Source organism: Neltuma alba, unplaced genomic scaffold (genome assembly GCF_004799145.2).
Source record: "Neltuma alba isolate B1F8T4 unplaced genomic scaffold, ASM479914v2 tig00011585_pilon, whole genome shotgun sequence".
Taxonomy (NCBI): domain Eukaryota; kingdom Viridiplantae; phylum Streptophyta; class Magnoliopsida; order Fabales; family Fabaceae; genus Neltuma; species Neltuma alba.
The window spans coordinates 863358-883465 of NW_021636238.1; the positions used below are offsets into that span (position 1 = coordinate 863358).

The following is a 20108-nucleotide window of genomic DNA, read 5'->3' on the forward strand; positions in this document are numbered from 1 at the left end:
GGGTCACAAAAGCTATTGGATGAGGAAAATCCATATAAAATACTATGGATTAATTTTTGGATTCACAAATTCAGGAAATTATGTGGAAAGGGGGAATAAGAAATAAGGAATAATTAAAGGCAAAATGGTCCATTGCCTCGTGTGCACAGCTGCACGTGTTGCTCCATCCTTATAACCATCATAATTCATTTTCCTTTCCCCATTTCATCACTGCCTTAATCTTAAAACGGAGAGAGACCAGAGAAAAACTAGAGCTCGATGAAGAAGTGTCGGAGGCCGTGATCGGATGTATTTGGGTCACATGCAAACCGATCAACCTTACAAGGTAAGCCTCCTGATCATTCTCCTACCCTTTTCTTTTTGGTTTTGTGCGTGGTTTGGCTGCAATGGAGGAGAGAGAGACTTGGGGTGGAGAGAGAAAGTGAAGGAAAGGAGAGAAAGATCAGTGAATTCATGTTATATGGCAAGACTGAAGTAAATGACGCTGGTTTTTAAGCTTGCATGTCACTATTATCTCTGTTTCATGAATTCCTGAACAGAGCGTGTGATTTCTGGGTTCATAGGCATCGGGTTTGAGGTATTAGGAGAGAGGAAACGTGTATTATATGAATATGAAGTTGCATGTTGATAATGGTGGTTGCATGTGGATTTCTTGCTCTGTTTTTGTGAGCCGAAACAGAGCTTTAACTTTCTGGTTATGGGGTTATATGTTGGGTCTTTCAGAACTGAAGGAGTGTAGGTATATACATATATGTATATATATATCGGTTTGAATAAGGCTTACTCCTCTATCCTAAGTCAACCGTATTGTTGGAAAAAAAAATTTAGTAGGAATTATGGATTGAGGTTTTGTGTGCAGGGGAGATTGAAGTAATATATATATTTATATGTGTGTGTTTCGGGTTCTAAATGAATTGAAGGAAGATGATGATTCTGCTGCTGAATGGAGTTGAGTTTGGATATATATATATATTAGTGAATGTGTGTGTGTGTGTGTGTATGGGGAAAAGCCGTGGGAAGTATGAGTGGAAAACATTGAAATTGAAATGGTTAATTGGGAGGAAGTCTAGGCATGATGATATATATATATATATATATATATAAGAGTCTATGTGTATAAGTGTCCGATTGGTTCAGTGATTTAAGAAGAAAAAGTTGCTGCAGTAAATATTAATTAATATGGGAGGAAGATGAAGACATATACGGATATAGATAAGGTTACACTTGGAGATTGGAGTTCGAATGTTCTCTGGTATTTTTGTTGTGTTTGGCCGAAAGGGAGTTTATATTTGCGTGTTATGGGGGCTGAGAAATCCAGATTTTTAAACATAAAGAGAGTTTGATGCTCCTAGAATTTGAATAATATTGCTGTTATTACATAATGATTTCAGCTAGTCATATCATTAGTAAGGAACTTCAACGTGATGGTTTTAGTGTGGAATTAAAGCTGGAAAATTTGAATACAGTTGTTTATTGTTGCTTCCAAGGTCAAGCAGCTACATTAGATTGTTAAGTCATAATTAAGGACTATGAAATGATGATTAGAAGATTGGTTTTAAATCTGGAAAATTCCAGAATAAGGCACAAAATTGTCCTAAACTATGAGAGGGGATCAAGTATTTGAATGGGTGGAGTTTGCCGAATTGGAGGAGGTACATTGAAGTCCAAATAGATTATATAGGGAGTCTTGCTTATCAATGATTTAAATATGATTTCAGTTTTGGGTTAGGCAATGATATTTGCAAATGATAAATGTAGAAGTGGTTTAGAGAGGATAAGAGTGTGTGTTTGTGTGTGTATCGTGTAAGGCCATGAGGTTCATATTGAGGAAGCTGGAAATGATTTGAAAATGTGTATTCCATGTTTTCAAGAGCTGTACACTAATTTCAGATGGTTAAATAATAAGTAGGAATTATTCTTGAACTTGGAAGTCTTGGATTAAATGTATTAAGTTGTCAACTAATGTTTATTAGTAACCAGAGGATGAATAAGAAAGTTAATATGCTGGTTGCTCTTAAATATTAAATAGGTGCTTCCAGATATAAACTAAGGAAACTGTTCTTAAAAGTAAAAGTCAAATACTAATTTTTGACCAAGATGACCAGTTATTAAGCAAAGTAACTATATGGGTTGAGATAAGGAAAGAAACCCTCCAAAGAGAATAGTTTAAATAAGAAAAATTGTCCAAGATGACCAACTATTATGTAAGGGTAGAGATTAAAGAAGATTTGGGATTTAAAGAGTTATTTAGTTTATGAATTATAGTTGGATCAAATATTGATCTACCCTTACGAATATGATAAGTTTTTATATCTACGCAAGCCCACCAAGAAGCAGAAAGAAAGGAGAACGGTAAGGTTTGATTTGGAGGGAGGCAGCCTAGGTAGTAGTTCTTTCCTACCTTACATTTATGTATGATTGCTGCATGTCTGTTTGTGCCATATTGCTATTCAAAAAGCATGAGAACATGTAATCTTTAATTCCTTGCATGAGTTAATAGCTGTGATCACGTGCAGCTGAAAGACATGGGGCCTTATGAGCCATTATTGTGCGGCCTTATGTGCCATTACAAGCGCGGCCTTATGTGCCATTATTTATGCGGCCTTACGAGCCATTGTATGTCCGGCCTTATGTGTCGTTGATTGCGCATTCAGCTAATAAATCTGACTATGTGTCATTGCACTTAAATGCTTTTTATGCATAGCTTGCAAGATTATGTTCCATATGACTTGTTTTGCATGCTTCATGTAATCTGCATATGTGTTTGATGGAAATTACTACTACAGGGATCCTCCAGAATGTCACCCCCGTTCCATGATATATAGTAAAGGCACACGGCGTTAAGGGAAAGGAAGTTGTATAAGAAGAAGGTGGGCTGGTTGAAGAGTAGAGATCGTTGTTATATTCTGTAAATATGTAGCAAAATAACTTGATAAGTTAATATTTATTTTACTATATATGTTATATGGGCAAGTAACTTTACTTGCTTTATAGAAATATTATTTTGTATCCTCTACAAGGAGAAGAGCACTACTGGGTGCAAGTATGTGTTATTAACCAAGAACGTTGTTGTATTTTTAATATAATATTATGAGATTGTATACTATGAAATTATTTTAGGTGATAATAGATTAAGTTGAAAGTAGGGTTGATTGTGGATCACTCTTCAATTATTCTAAAGGTTTCAAATGTTTGATCGACAGATTCTAATGTTGAAGGAAAAGAAAAAAAAATTCCTGTCGTTTTCCAAGTAGGAAACCTGGCGTTTGTGATTCACAGACATTAAAATGATCCTATTAGTATATATAAAGGTAAGTTGTTGCAAAGATAAAATGATAGGCATTTTCACTATAAACTGTAAAGGAAATTACTTAAATGCTACATGGTGGGAAGTATTGATCAAAATACTACACAAAGCATTGTTCATATTGAGAATAAGTTTATATTTATGAGAAAGTTGTTCAATTCACCCAAAACATAGCTTCGTATCTTACATATATTTCTTAAATGGAGGAGGGAAAAACTCTTTGAAGGGTGAATGAGGTTAGCATTCTTTTCCCGCCATTGCTATACACTGTTAAATGGCCATGAAACGACAAAATAATCATCTGAATGAGAAGGAGGTAAAATTTTGGGGGGCGGGGTGTTCTGCGGGAGTGTGGGTCAAGCTTCATTTTTCCACTGATAAATTAAAGGCTGAAAGTGCAAAAATAATTATAAATTTTTCTTCAAAGTGCATCCAACATCATAATCTTTTTAAAGGTACAAAAATACTCATAAACTTGCAAAATCATAGCAGAAATGCTACTGCTGTTAAACAATAGGTGCAAAAGTACTGATCACCGTGTAAATAAATTAATTCTTTCAGTTTTAGCCAAAGAAAAACAATAATAATTTTTTGATTACTGTATACATTTGGTCTTCTAAATTCATTGAGTTTTAATTTAGGTTCTTAAACATATAAAATATATTCTTAGTTACTGAATGTTAACACCATACTTCTCATATCAATAGAAAACACTAACTCTATGAATTTAAATGGTGACCCTATAAAAGTATCCATGATTATGTAAAGAAATTAATTATTTCAATTTTTAAAAAAGAATCATTAAATTTTATTATACTAATTATACTTTTGGACTTCTAAATTTACATCAAATTTTAATTTAGCCTCTTAAAATTATAAAGTGTATTTTTAGTTCATTAATATTTTTATATATTGAAAGATAGGTTGTTGATGTTAAAAATCAGACTACATCTTTATTATGTTTTTAAAAATATTTTTCAATTTACAAATTTTAAATTAAAGATCAATATTTCAATATTTAATTACAAAGTTACCATTTAAATTTGCTAAATCAACTTTTTTTATTAACGAGACTAACGGTATTAACAGTGAGGGAATTGAAAATGCACCCTATAAATTTAAGGGGGCTAAATTAAAACTTGATGTAAATTAGAAAACCAAACATATATATTAATCATAAAATTATTAATATTATAATAGTATAATAAAATTGAATAGTGTTTTTGTTAAAACTGAAAGAATTAAGAGCTCCTTTGGTTTAATTTCATGAAGCTACTTTTGCATTTGCGAAAAAACATATGGTATTTGACCCACTTTAATTAAAAATTTGGGGATAAAGTGCTAAAATACTCTGGATGTGTACGTGAAGAAACACCTAACACTCAAAAGTTTTTTTTTAAAAAAAAAAAACTCTAAAATGTCCTGAAAGTATAATTTCGTAACAAAACTGCCCTGAATTCAACCATCAATAACGTTGACTGTTGCCACTAACTTTGTTTGACCAAATTTGCTTGTCTGGCGGCCATGTAATATTTCCTCCTCTCCAGCTTATATCATCACACCTCATCATCTCCTTCCTCTTTCGTCTCAATTCAGCTTCAACAACACGTATCATTAGGGGTGTGCATGGACTAGACTGGACCGGGTTTGTTATCAACCCGAAGTTTGGTCCAGTAAAGACCTCGGGCTGAAAAAAACAGCCCGAGGTCTGGTACAGTCCAGTGCCAACCCGAGGTCGGGTTGGACTAGACTTGGTCCTCTGGACTGCCTGGACTGGTCCAGGCAGTCCAGAGCTAATTTTAATTTTTTTAAAAAATAATTTCTTCAATAGGAGGCAAGATTGTAACTTACTATATAAAATTTTACACATATTTTAATTCAAAATTTATCAAATTTGATCATTCCTTTTCAATTTCCCAATGAAGTCATGTTTTATTAATTAATTCTCATCAATATAGATCTTAAATTGTAGAAAATATATATGCATACTTATTACTTCGAAAGTTAATAGATAAATCTTAATTATTTGAATAGATAAAAAATTTATATAGAAAAATTAAATCAAATTAAAATTATATAAATAATAATTTAAAAAAATCGGGCTAGACTGGACTGGACCAACTGGTCTGAGGGGTCAGTCCCTAGTCCAGTCTGGTCCAGTCTTGTTTCGGGCCAATTTTTTCTGGACTGGACTGGACCGGGTTTGTTCGGGTTGGACCGGACCATACTGGACCACCGGGTTTTTGCACAGCCCTACGTATCATTGTCTTCTTTCCCTGCTCTTCGTTCCTTCCTTCTTCAACCAAGATTTTTATTTAAAGCAGAAGCTATCAAGCATCTCTTCTATATCTGATATCTTTCAACGTTCCATCTATAGCATAGAAATCTCGGATAAAAAACCCAACAAATCAAAATGATTCAAAAATCAACAATTGAAGCACCTAAATTTAAAAGAGTCAAGAAATTATTCACCACCCATGAACAAACAAAGCCTAGAAATCCAGATCGATTGGGGGGGAGGGGCGAAGAAGAAGAGAGGAGCAATTTTCAGGGAGCTTAATTGGACATATCAAAGTGATTGAAGAAGAAAGAAAGCAAACAACTAAGAGAGAGCGGACCATCTATTGCCATCGTCGACGTTAACAAGAGTTCCTCTTAGTCCTTGTCAAAAATGAGAAACATTGGTCCAGTCAAATTAAACCCCCAGTCCCGTGATCGAGTAAAGGTACATCGAGCTGAACATGGGAGTGAAGAAAAGGGAGATAGAGAAAGGGGAAGATCTGGAGTGGAAGCCTTATATTTGGCTACTGTGGCAATGAGGGAAACTACCCAAAAAAAAAAATTATTACTGACAGTATTAGAGATAGAAAATTACTCCGTCGCTAATTTCTAACGAATTACTAATGAGAATTCCGTCACCAAATTTAACAACGGGTTAGCGACAAATTTCATTCCTCTGCTAAATTTCGTAGCCAATCAAGGCACAAATTTCATCGCTAATATTGAAACATCAACAAGGAATTTGTCAGAGGAGAATGGGGCTTTGACACCAAATCTTTCGGGCTCTTCACCCTGAGAGTTGCAAGCACCCATCAATATGCAGCTGAATTGCAAAATCTTGGAATCGACTCAAAGATGCACAATCTAAGAGCTGTGCCAAGATGAAGATTTCCTGCACCACAATCAAACACTTCCAATCGAGGCAATAAATTTCTTTGTTGACTGCTTGAATAAGTGAGAGACAACCAGACCACCCTTCCATATAACCAAAGCTAGATTTCACACACCATTTTAGTCCATATAAAACTAAAGAAGCTTCATTACTATTTGAGGCTTCAATAGTTCTATTATCAGAACTTTCCATATCGAGATTTTCTCTTCCCCACCTACTAACCCTTCCACAGTGAGATTAGAGGCTCATTTCTTATATATGTGCTACTCATGGTCTCAGACTTTTTTTATCAAGAGAATGATCACAACAAACCTTCCTTGGATGCCACACCCAGTAAGCTATAGCCACGCCTAGCCCTTTAAGTACTCAAACTTAGACACCAGATGCAAAAACCAAGAGTCGATATGAGTAGTATAAGCATAATCAATACTTAAACCCTATGCACAACTAGCAGAAAAACAACAGAGATTTAAGAAACCATTAACCACTTTACCCATAAATTCCCAATTCTTCATCTTTGAGTTCCCTTGTTGAAGCTTCCTCTATTCTTCACTCATCTTCCCCATGGCATATGATACACACAAAGTAGCACCCATAAATTCGTTTTGCAGAAGCTCTATCTTCACCATAGATCTCGGACGCCCTAACTTTAAAGGCTACATCATCACTGCAAGTCTAGAGGGCACCCATCAAAGATCCACGACTACCACAGAGTAATCAGAACCCGAGTCTTCTCCTCTTCCCTGATCTCGAGGTCAATTCCAAAAAACTGCCGCCCCTCCACAGATTGTTCCTGCTATGAAAACGCCGCCGCCAATCTACAATCCCAAACACGCACACCAATGCACCTACCCACACAAGTCTTATACTCACACCTAGCCTACACCAGGAAGTAGGCACCGCCATCACGCCACTTCTCTCCTTGCTGAACCCCACAGATGAGGGAAGGGACCCTAGAAGACCCCTTTAGTCGAGCCCTTCTCAACGTGGGAGGAGCCATCGCACCATACCGCAAGAAAAGGAAACCCTAGCAGACCCCCCACCCTTATTATGAGTACTTGGTTAATACCCGTTTTTATAGCCACAATATATCTACAAGGTTGGGTTATTATGCACTTATGTTTTTATGTAAATCTTGAGATGTGATAGAACTATGTAACATAGAACTATATATATTTTGAATGGCATATATATATGCAGATTATAATACGTCAGACTAAACTTGAAGAAAATATTAGCTGAGCATTTGGCAGTCCATGAAAAGATGTTTTGCTATTTTGCTTTTGGCCAATTTTTGGTTAAAGGTGCTGGCAGATCATCCGTTTTTAAAGACTTGCGTACGTCAAGGCAGTGATTATATACAAGTTCATTCTCACCAAATTGGAGGCAAAAGAGAAGAAGAAAACAACAGTATTAGTTTTATGTACTTCTAATTTTGTCTTATTTATGGCTATATATTGATGTGTACTGTTATAATGTACACCAAGATGTAGTTTTTTGAAGTGAAATACATAGAAATCAAATGTGGTTGGTAGATATTCATGCCAGTTCATAATTAGTTTACTAACGCCTACCTGAGTCTCCTCATTTTGATGAATACGAATACAGCGAATTTCCTTCAGTTAAACACATTAATAGATGGATTTTATTAGGCCCCAAGCAGTAAGATTGAGTTGTTTATAGTCTCCTGAACTATATTCTTTTATTACAATCATATATTCTCTACAATCCAAAGGCTTCTTCCTTAAGTAGGGTATAGGGCTTGTATGCCTGCAATATCATCAGGAATCAAAATTCTCTTACTTTGTCCAGGGTTTATAAACGCATACATCATGCATTTGGATCTTGACTATGTGCAAGTCCTAGAATGTGTCCTGCTTTATGCAAACCCACTGACACCAAATCGACTTGGTCGGTTGGTGTTGGGTGCACGTCGCTCTAGTGCTCATCTGCATCAAACTGAAGGCTTCCATTTGTCGGTGGAGAAGCATAAGCCCAAATACCTCCTGGACCATCGAACGCAGCACCGGGGCCATGATGACGGCTATATAACCCGATCTCGATGTCGGTTTTTTCAGTAACAACCTCATTAAATGTGAATTTTGTGACTTCACTCCATTGCCCAAACACTAGAAGAAAAGTTTGTCTTAACTGATCTAGTGATACAACACCATTAATTCCAGAAGGGTCGAAGCTGTAAGTGAGGCTTCTCTTAGAAGGAGGCCATCTAGGATTATTTGGCAAAGTGTTATGGATCTATTAACAGTCAACAATCAATGATCAATAATACTTTGAATGATATTTGTATTAGTGAATCATATGGAATTTACAACACAATCATTCAGGAATAATGAAACATCAGTGCTGCAGAATAATTGAAAATATAGAGTAAGTACAGAGAAAGTAGTAGGAGGAAGTAACCATATAGGGTCTGGAGAAGAAGCAAAGTATAGAGAGGAACGTCACAACAATCACCACGCCTCATTCCACTCCCTAACCATATTTATTCCCTAAGTTTCCACGTGGGACGCCTGGTCCTCATGCTACGTCGCATTCCCTTGGCACTTGAGAGGTCCTTCACGTCATTTGCATTTTCATTTTCATTTTGGGTCATGACATGGCCCCCTTGTAAGAGAGAGACCTTGTCCTCAAGGTCAAAAGAAGGATAGGCATCCTGAAATTCAGAAAGATCTTCCCATGTAGGTGCAACCCTAGTATCCCACTGTACTAAGACCTGTGGTACCCATAGCTCACCTCGCTTAACCGAACGGGTATCCAGAATGTGGAGTGGTTGAATAACAGGACCCCCCAAGTCAGTTAACAATGGTAGAGGCACATAAGGAGTGGACGAAGGACCATCATATTTCTTTAGCAAAGAAATGTGAAATACTAGATGTATACGGGCTGAGTCCGGTAGTGTCAATTTGTAAGCCACAGTACCAATCTTCTGCTTGATTGGGAAGGGTCTGAAGTAACGGAGGGGTTGTTGTGCCTCTTAAGTGCGACTGAGTGTTGACGATAGGGTTGTAGATTAACCAAAACCAAGTCACCTACTGCAAAGTGAACTTCTGATCACTTCATATCTGTAAATTTCTTCATTCGAGCCTGAGCCTTAACCATATTGTTTTTTAACCTTGCTAAAACAAGGTCCCGCTGCTGCAACTATTGGGACAAATCGAGGGCAAATCATTAGAATACTCCACTGGTAACAAAGAAGGAGGATCACGTCCGTACATTGCCTTAAAGGGGGTTATTCCAATGGAAGTATGAAATGCAGTATTATAAGAAAGCTCAGCCCAAGGTAGGTAATCTAGCCACAATCGAGGGCACTCAAACACAAAGCAGCGCAAGTACATTTCTAGGCACTTATTTAAAGCTTCAGATTGTCCATCCGTTTGAGGATGATATGAAGAGCTCATACATAACTCCGTCCCTTGCAACTTGAACAATTGCTTCCAGAAGTTACTAACAAAGACCTTGTCATGGTCTGAGACAATAGTTTTAGGGAACCCATGCAATTTCACCACATGATGCAGAAAAGCCTCAGCTACTTTGAAAACCGATCAACAACAACAAAAATAACTGAGTAACCTTTAGCTACCGGTAAAGAGACAGTGAAATCCATAGCTATGTCTTCCCAAACAGCCTTTAGAATAGGTAAAGGAGCCAATAGACCCACTGGCTTTGATTGAATATGCTTAGCTTGTTGACAAACTAAGCATTGTCGAACAAATAAAGTCACCTCTTTTCTCATATTTGGCCAGAAGAACCAGGTAGCTAATCTCTGAAACGTTCGAAAGGCTCCAGCATGTCCCCCTACCACGAAGGAATGAAACTCAAGTAACAATTTCTGAATCAAGTCGGGGCAGTCTATTGGTATCACCAATCTCTCCTTCCAATAAAGAAGGCCATCTTTCACAGTATACCCTGTTAAAGCAGGAGAATGGGCTTCAACCTTTTGGATCTCTTCTTGAATGAACTTAGAGTTTCGGGCAGCTATGATAAGGTCATTCATCAGAGAAGATTGCACACTAATCAATGCCATATGTGTTATCCAGGATAGTGCATCCACAGCGATGTTAGTTTTTCCAGGTCTGTATTCTATAGAAAAATTATAGCCCATCAACTTTGGAAGATAAGTTTCTTGCTCCGATGTTTGAATCACTTGTCCCTCTAAATGTTTAAGACTTTCTTGGTCGGTGCAAATGATAAAATGATGCCTAAAAAGGTAATGGCGGAATTTGGCAACTGCTTGTGTCACTGCATACAATTCCCTTACATAGGCAGACTGAGCTTGCATCCTTGGGGAAATCTGTTTTGAGAAATAAGCAATCGGGTGCCCATCTTGACTAAGTACAACACCTATTCCCTTTCCAGAAGCATCTGTTTCAACCACAAAGGTCTTTGAAAAATCAGGTAACACTAGTAAAGGTGCATAAGTCAATGCAGATTTAAGCTTATCAAACGCCTCTTGTGATTCTTTAGCCCAGTAGAAAGCATCTTTGTGCAGCAACTTAGTTAAGGGACTTGCAATTTGGGCATAGTGGTTCACAAATCGACGGTAATACCCTGAAAGGCCTAAAAATCCCCTAAGTTGATTGACAGTTTGTGGGGTGGGCCAGTCTGTTACTGCTTTAACTTTCCTTGGATCCATTTCCACTCCCCTTGATGAGATGATGTGGCCTAAGTATTCCACTTTGGTTTTTCCAAATGAGCACTTCGATAATTTGGCAAACAACTTGTGAAGAACCATGAGCTCAAGTACTTTCTCTACATGTAGGAGGTGTTGTTGCTATGTAGTACTATAAATGAGGATGTCATCAAAAAATATTAGGACAAATTTGCGTAGAAAAGGCTGAAATACTGAATTCATTAAAGCTTGAAAAGTTGCAAGGGCATTTGATAGTCTGAAGGGCATTACTAGCCATTCATAAAGTCCTTGGTGAGTGTGAAAGGCTGTCTTCTCTCTATCTGCAAGGTGCATGAGCACTTGGTGATACCCTGAACGCAAGTCTAGCTTGGTGTAAAACATAGAGCCACCCAACTCATCAAGAAGTTCATCCACTGTGGGCATAGGGAAGGAATCCTTCACTGTAGTAGCATTAAGAGCCTAGTAATCCACGCAAACTCACCACGTTCCATCTTTCTTCCTCACTAGAATGACTGGGGCAGAAAATGGACTAGTGCTGGGTTGTATAAACCCTTCTACCAGTAAGTCATTCACAAGCTTTTCAATCTTAGTCTTCTGACTGAAGGGGTATCGGTAAAGGCGGACCTTAACTGGCTCAGTCCCTTCTTTAAGCAAAATTCTGTGATCCCTCTCTCGTGGAGGTGGTAACCCGTGAGGTTTCTCAAATATGCTTTGATATTTGTCCAGAACTGCTTGCATCTCGGTACCCATAACCTCATCAACAGTATCACCCTCTTGCCCTGCTTCTATTTGCTCCATCTGTAGGAAATAGCATTCCGCCACAGTGTCAGTGTGTATCAGCCTCTGGAAATGATTATAAGTAGCATGGTATACCACTGCCTTGTGTGTACCCCTCAAGGTAATAAAATCACTACCCAGGTAGAATTTGATATAAGCATTTCCAATCTCATAATTTGCTACATGTGGTCCTAGTGTTGCAAGCCATGATGCCCCAATAACAATGTCTGACCCAGCAATTGCTAGTACAAAGGCTGGGAATTCTAGTGGGTATCCTTGTACGTGTATTGTGACCTTTTTGACTATGCCCTCACCTTTCATAGCGTTCCCATCACCAATCATGACTCTCACATTTCTAGTTGGCTCTATTGGAAGTTTCAAAAACTGAGCGATTCGGGGGTGAATAAAACTATCAGAGCTTCCCCCATCCAGCAAAATTTGTACCTCAGTTCCATTTATCATCCCAGTGAAACGAATAGTAGCCTTACCTGGAGACCCATGGTAAGCAGGTAGAGATAAGTGATGTATGGATATTGGCTCGTTCTCTACTGTTGCTGTCTGGTGTTGTTCGACCCCTACCTCAGTGTTTTCTTCGCTTTCCTCATACTCAATGAGCATGTACTGTTTGTTAGGGCATTTGTGTCCTGGGGTAAACTTGGCATCGCAAGTATAACACAATCCCTTTTCCCTTCTGATCAACATTTCGGCCGGCGTCATTTTCTTGACAAGAGTTATGGGTTTCATGTTTGGGGTTGGTAATAGTGGAGGAAGGTTGCTCTTGAGTCCTAATCTGCTCGATGATTGACTCACAATTTTGGTAGTCCCAGGCGTAGTAGAGTTGGTCGAGCGATTCCTTACAGGCACAGCCAGAGCATCAAAATTATCAAATAATTTTGCAATCTCCATAGCCTTCTGTAAATTTGGTGGATGTCGAGAGATCACTTCTCTTCGGATTTCCGGTTTCAATCCTCCTATAAAGCAGTCTAAGAGAGCATCATCTAAAACGCCCTCTGTAGATTCGCAAGCGTCAAGAACTGTCGGCAATATTCCTCTACTGACTGGGTTTGCATTAGCTTGAATAGCTTTGCTCTGGGTTGTTCTAACAGCAACAGCCCATATTCCTCTTCTATGGCTCGGGCCAACGAAGACCAGTTGTATATCACCTTCATCTTCTGAAGCATTTGGAACCAAGGGATAACGTCTCCCTCCATATTAATGGCGGCGAGTACAAGACGGTGGGGTCAGGAGTGTGATAATAGGCGAAATATTGCTCAGCTCTGAATAACCAGTTCTCAGGATCAGTCCCATCAAATTTTGGAAAGTCTATTTTCACCTGGTTCGTTGTGTGCCCATTAGGATTGTACGACCCTGAACTCATTCCCTTCTCATGTGTTGCTATATTTGACGTAACTAGCTGCGATAGTCTCTCTGCATTTCTTTGATGTGATTCAAGATCCTTAATCAATCCGGAATATGCAGCTTCCAATTTATCAAACCTGGAATCGGGAGCTTGTGCCATCGCTTCTATAGCAGCTTCAATACGGTCCAATCTGGCATTGTTATTTACTTCATTCTATTTCATTTGCTCGCTCATATTTTTAACATTAGCTTGCAAATCTTTAAATCCGGTTGCCTCCACCATTCTCTCAATGAAAGCACCAAATGTTATGGATCTATTAACAGTCAACAATCAATGATCAATAATACTCTGAATGATATTTGTATTAGTGAATCATATGGAATTTACAATGCAATCATTCAAGAATAACGAAACATCAGTGCTGCAGAATAACTGAAAATACAGAGTAAGTGCAGAGAAAGTAGAGGGAGGAAGTAACCACACAGGGTCCAGAGAAGAAGCAGAGTATAGAGAGGAACGTCACAACAACCACCACGCCTTATTCCACTCCCTAACCGTATTTATTCCCTAAGTTTCCACGTGGGACACCTGGTCCTCATGCTGCGTCGCATTCCCTTGGCACATGAGAGGTCCTTCACGTCATTTGCATTTTCATTTTCATTTCGGGTCATGACACAAAGTGACATATTTTGAATTATTGAAAAGACTTGTACTAGACGTGTGATCTGGCACGCCACATCTAGGTCGTCCCATTGACTTGATCGTTTCAGGATCAAGTTTTCCAGAAACATTCAGTTGATAGAATTCTTGAAACTTCCTTATTCCTGACTCCACATCATCATCTTGATTGTCCCTGAGATAGCCGTATGCCTTGAGGTAACTTTTAGCAAAATCATGATGCTTGATTTGATCCTTTTGTGTTTTCAAGTTTCGAGGCTGAACCATCAAGATTTGGATTTGACAAAAAGAAAGATGAGGAGGAAAACACGTTCCATGGCAAAATTTAAAAAGAAAAAAAAAAGGAGCTATATGTGTTTGTGTATATTTGGGAAGTTTTTCTGTGTTCTTGGATGTTTATAAACGCAAAATTTACCAACTTACCATATAATTGTAATTAACTTTGATCTCAACGATTAGGAATCCAAATATATATATGTATATTAGTTGATAAGATTGATTTAATTATATTCATGAATGTGCACTGCAGTGAGTCATGCCTACCTATGCATCCATCTATTGGAAGTAAATATTTTTATAAGCCACTTACGGTCGAATCACATGGACAAAGAAGGTGGTTAAAATCTTCTTTTATGTAAAAAGTGGCGCTGTTACTCTTCAATCGATATAAAAAGTGCAATGAATTACTATACTAATTTTCATCTTCTATTCTTTGATTGGTTCCAATTGAAATTCCTTCTCTTATTTTTCCCAAACTTCCTCTTTTCCCTTTTTTGCCTTCTTTAATTATTAAAATATAAATAAAATTAGAAAAAATATCACAATTTGAACTATTGTGTGGGAAAAGTCACTGCTTACCTGCACTTTTGCATAGCAATCTAATCACCAAAAAATCCGATAAAAGTTGAGTAGTATGTAATGATAGAATCGATTAGTGTAAGAGATGACAATAAATCGTGGCATCATAACAACTCAAAAGATTTTTTAATAATTAAAGTGTTTCTATGGTACTACAAGTAATTCTCCCTTCAACTTTTTTTTTTTTAAAATTAAAATATGAATATGTTTAAAAGAAAAGATTATCACTTCAAGTGCCATATTGCAATAAATAAACAAAACTTTTTTTATACAGATCTACCTCCATTTTGTAATATCCTGAAATTTAAGGCCCGAATAATAGTTTTCAAGTGTTTGTGAGATTAAAGAGATTATGTAAAATAATAGTCTCAAAAATATTTTAGTGGCTCAAAAAGCTTATTTCAGGTAAGAATTTAAGGAAAACTAATTATTAAAATTATTTAATGACTAAAAAATTTGAGTAAATATTATGAAATGTTATTTTGAGAATTTAGAAAGACTATGAAGAGATTTATTTCGCCAAAAAAGACGTATAAAGAAGTGGTTTTTAGATTGAACATGGTGTTTGAAGTCATAATATTTTTTAAATTATTTTTATATTTTAATCGTTTGAAAATTTCAAAAATGTGAACAGGAAGTTCGGGGAACAGAGAGAAGGAATTCCAGTGAGGACTCATAAAAGAATAGAAGATTAAATTTTATTATTCATATATGGTACTGTTTATAGCAGCATTGTTGATGAACAACGCCAATCATCCTTGAAGATTTTAGCTACCTTTTTTCCCCTAATTTATGTGATTTGTTTAAAAGTTTCTTACGAAAATATTTAGTTCCAAATGGATTGATACAAAGGCAAACATGACTTATTGAAATAAACATTCATATAATTACTTCAACCTTATCAACTATGAAATATATAGCTGGATTCCTAATTGATGAGATCAAAATTCACACATGGAAAACAGGTAACTTTTCTGCATATAGACCTCAGAGCACAAAAAATGTTGCAAAATCTACTCATTGTTATGAATAAAATAATATCTTTGTGGATGTCTATATATCTCCTATTATCTCCAGTATCTCTCATTATCTCTATATCCCATTATCTCCTATATCCCACAATTATCTCCTATTATTATGTACCTTGGATGGAATGAGAAATACTCTTGTATTCTATTCTTCCTTAGTCTCTTCTCTTATTCTCTACTCTTTCTTTAGTTTTATAACATGTTATCAGCACGAAACTCTAACCAAAGTAACTATGGTATACCTTTCAAACCTAGCACAATTTTAGAGCATAATTTTTATGATTTTTCTAGAGTATCTTTTGCTCTATTTAAATAAACATATCTCAAGCATCATATACATGGTGTTTCAAAGTATCCTTATCCCTATTTAATTTATCTAGGATAACCTAAGCCCTTATATGAAATTAAAAAGATTATTTACCATTGTTTCAAACATTGAATTTCATAGCTAGGATTGGAGATTATTATTACAATATATTTTTGCACTATAATTTATTTTTTATATAAATATTATACCTTTTGAATTACTTGTGATACAAGAAATTTGTTTTTATCTATTTCTAGATGATCTGATGTCACTATCTTCAATGGAACCTAAAGTTTCAATCGATATTTTTATACATCCCTTATTGACCTAATGTCACTAATTTTGATAGAACATGGAGTTCTAATCAATACTTATGATTACATATGGCTAATATCCAAATTGAAAGAATTTGAGGGAGTAATGATTATAATATGGCTACAAGTCATATTCAAGCAAATGCCCTATGAATATATTTATTGAAAGTAAATGGTAAATTCGTTATGGAGCCAAAAAGCCACAAGATGTAAGAGTAACCCTTAGAAAGTTCAAATGCTAGTAATAAATTGCAAAATTTGTTGTGGAGCCAAAAGGCCACCAAATGTGGGGCAAACCCTTAGAAAGCTCAAATGTTAGCAATAAATAACAAAATTTGGTATGGAGCCAAAGGCCACAAGATATAGGGATAAACTCTTAGAAAGTTCAAATGCTAGTATTTAATGTAAATTCAATTGATAGTTGCACTCTTCCTAAAGGTTTACTATTAGGTTCATTATTGAGGTCGAAGATATATTTGTCCATATAAATTTGAGATTAAATGACCATTAGCCATATATCATACTTGTGTTACGACTAGAAGCCATACGACTTTAATTTTCTATGTTATAACCGAAAGACAGATAACTTTGAATTTCTATCTGATTAACTAGCCAAATGCCATATAGTTTCAATTTTCTATTTTATATGGCCAGAAGCCATATATTTGATTTTCTATCTTGAGTTTAAATGACTAGAAGCTATATATATACATACATATATATATATATATATGATTTCCTACCTTGAGATTAGATGATCATGATTTATGTATATTGATTTTCTATCTTATTAAATGGTTAAAACCCATATAGTTTTGATTCTAGATCACTACATGATTATCTTATATTACAAGAAGTTCTTAACTATAATGAACGATGGCGTGCTATGTTCATTTATGAGATTCTTGTTCATCATATAAAGATATGTAAATATGTATTATATTTCTTCTTTTTCTTAGATTTTTATTTATGTGAAGCCTTAGTTTTATTCTTATTATTATGGTAATCGCAATTTGATATCAACTGACTTAATGTGTTGTAATTCACAATAATAAGGTAGCTAGTAGATATATTAATTCAATATAGGATTAAAGGTCATCCAGTACCCTGAAATATTTTTTCAAGTACATTTAATATCGTTCTCCCTTAATATAGTAAAAATAGATCATTTTTATCCCAAGCTAACAGGCATACAAACGCCGTTTACGACCATGACTGACAAGCATATGAGTTGTTAAATATTGACACGTAATTAAAAAGAAAATAAAAAAGCTACCACCTGTTATCCGGAATTGGAAAAAAAAAAAAAAAAAAATTTTCACCCAAGTGGCCAAGTTGAAGTGCGGACCACTCAAGAAAAGCCATTAAATCTTCAGCAACCCATAGAGTCATAGCCACCTACAATCATGGAAGCCTCAACGACCTTCAAACTCACAATATACTCCTGATATCCGATCCGAAGTAGGTGTAAGTAGGAGTATGCTGTAGTGCGTGTCGATTCAATGAAGATGAGGCCTTGAAATTTATTTAACTTAGTTACTGCAAGTAAAAGCATCTGCGTTCACTATATGATGCTAAATAACTGTTTATCTCGTAGGCGAGATTGTTCTTCGAGCGACTAATATATGTTTTGTGATTCTTTTTAATTCTTTCCCCCATTTTGTTTGTTTTTCGTCATCCTCTTTTCTTGTGTTTGTTCAGGACTAATTTTCTCTGACTTGTGTGTGGGATACATGTAAATTTTACTGGAACCGTATATGAGTTGAGTTAACGGGTTTCTTGAAAAACAAATTAACCATATCATTTCGGATTTCAGTTTCCTTTAATTTTGCTGTTCTGTGACTAAAGTTAGCTGTTTATGTGACTGAATTTGATGGTTGAGCCTCTGAAATTGAATCTTTTGAAAAGAAAGGGAAATTAGTTATATGGGCTTCTTTGAATTTATGTTCGCTGCATGGAATTTAGTTATAAGCTTGAGGTTAAGAATTTTATTTTCAGTTTGTCAAGGAGAATTCATAATAATTGGGGGGTGAGTGTGTAAAATTTTTTTTTTAAAAAAAGGAGAATTCATAATGAAAGGGCTTTTTGACCAAAATACTATGCACATTAAATAATATTACCTAGATGCTACAAAATGAAAATTATCATGGAAAAAAAAGCCGGACCGGACCAGCCAGTTCAACCGGAAAACCGGTGAACCGATCTGCAGTCCGGTCTGGTTTAATTGTTGGACCGATGGTCTAATGAACAGGTGAAAAACCGGTTTAACCGAAAAAAACCGGTATTAAACCGGGCAACCCGGTTCAGTGGGTTGCCCGGTTTATTTTTTTGGCCAGCTAGACCACTCAAAACGACACCGTTTTATTAAAAAAAAAAAACTACTTCAATTTCAGTTCTTCCCTTTCAGCTTACCTAGTCTAGTGGTGTCTGTAGAGTCCCCTAATCCCTGCTCCCTCTCAGCCACCCCTGACTCCCCTATACTCGCATAGCTATCCTCCCTCCCTCAAACCAAAATAGCGATAGTCTCCTCCAAAATCCCTGCTCCCTAGCGTCGCTGACGGCATGGCCTATGGCAGAGCTCCTTGTTCGTTCGCTCCCTACTTCACCTTCGCCACCAGTCGTCGCAAGCCTGAGTCTCCCTCAACCTCACTGGTCACCACTCACCACCTCCTGCTTCGCCTTCGCCACTATCCCATTACAGAAGGTAGAACCAGAAGTCTAAGGCTCTGAACTCACAAGTCTCTCACCCCTCGCATTCGCAGTTCATAAAATGACAGAAGGCAAAAGCAGAATCAAAAGTCGTAGGAATCCCTCAAATCCCAGTCGACATTATCTCTTCACCCTTCGGTGCATTGAGTTTTGGGTAAGCTAGAAACTGTTCCCTTTCAGGTAGATTGTGTTTTTCAAATTAAAGAGGTGCCTTTGTTCCTTCCTTCTCTTTGGCTGTTGAACGGTTTGGGAAGGGAGGAGTCAAGACATGAAAATTTTATTTTGATCTCTGAACACTTGAAGTAGGAGGGGAAAGTAGTTGATGATGTTTTTTTTTTTTTTGCTGAAATAATATAGATTTTGTTTCATTGGATTGAATTGAATTGATTCTGGATATAAAAATTATTGTGTCTATGATGTCCTATTGTGAAAGCTGAATTTTATAGTTTTGAAGAGAATTTGATCTTTATGAGGGTAATTTTTTGATTTGAAAATTCCAGACTATACCCATTGATACATATGTATATGGTGAAATTGAATTATATTATTTTAGTTATATTATTTTAATATGACTGGTCCAACCCTGGTCCGACCAATAACCCTTGGCCCACTACCTCGACCGGTTTAATTCCCAGTCCGGTTTTTTGTTCCTTGAAAATTATTTACTTAAGGCTACTCCTGTCACCTATTTAAATGGGCTACCACCTCTTTCTATTTTTCTCTAAAAGCCTATCCCCCACTCCCTTCATTATTCTTTCCAGTCTATCGAGACACATATATGGTACTTATACACAGAGGTGGTAATGCGGGCTGGCCGTGCAGATACGGGCTAGCCCTCCGCGGTGTAGGCCCAAAGCGGTGTGGGATGAAGTAGCCCGCCCGAGCCCACCTCAATATTCTTTTTTTAAAAAAAATAAAAACTACTATTATTAATATAGGTTGAACTT

At 36.6% G+C, this 20108-nt stretch overlaps 1 protein-coding gene across 1 annotated transcript; it reads right to left on the minus strand.

Moving 5' to 3' along the window:
* Positions 1–11607: 11607 nt before the first annotated feature.
* On the minus strand, positions 11608–13426 carry LOC114715292 (uncharacterized). Its single transcript, XM_028900090.1, has 2 exons — positions 13137–13426; positions 11608–13033 (listed from the first exon to the last, which is right to left on the minus strand). Exons 1-2 carry the CDS (start codon positions 13424–13426, stop codon positions 11608–11610), a joined length of 1716 nt encoding a protein of 571 aa, XP_028755923.1.
* Positions 13427–20108: the final 6682 nt, after the last annotated feature.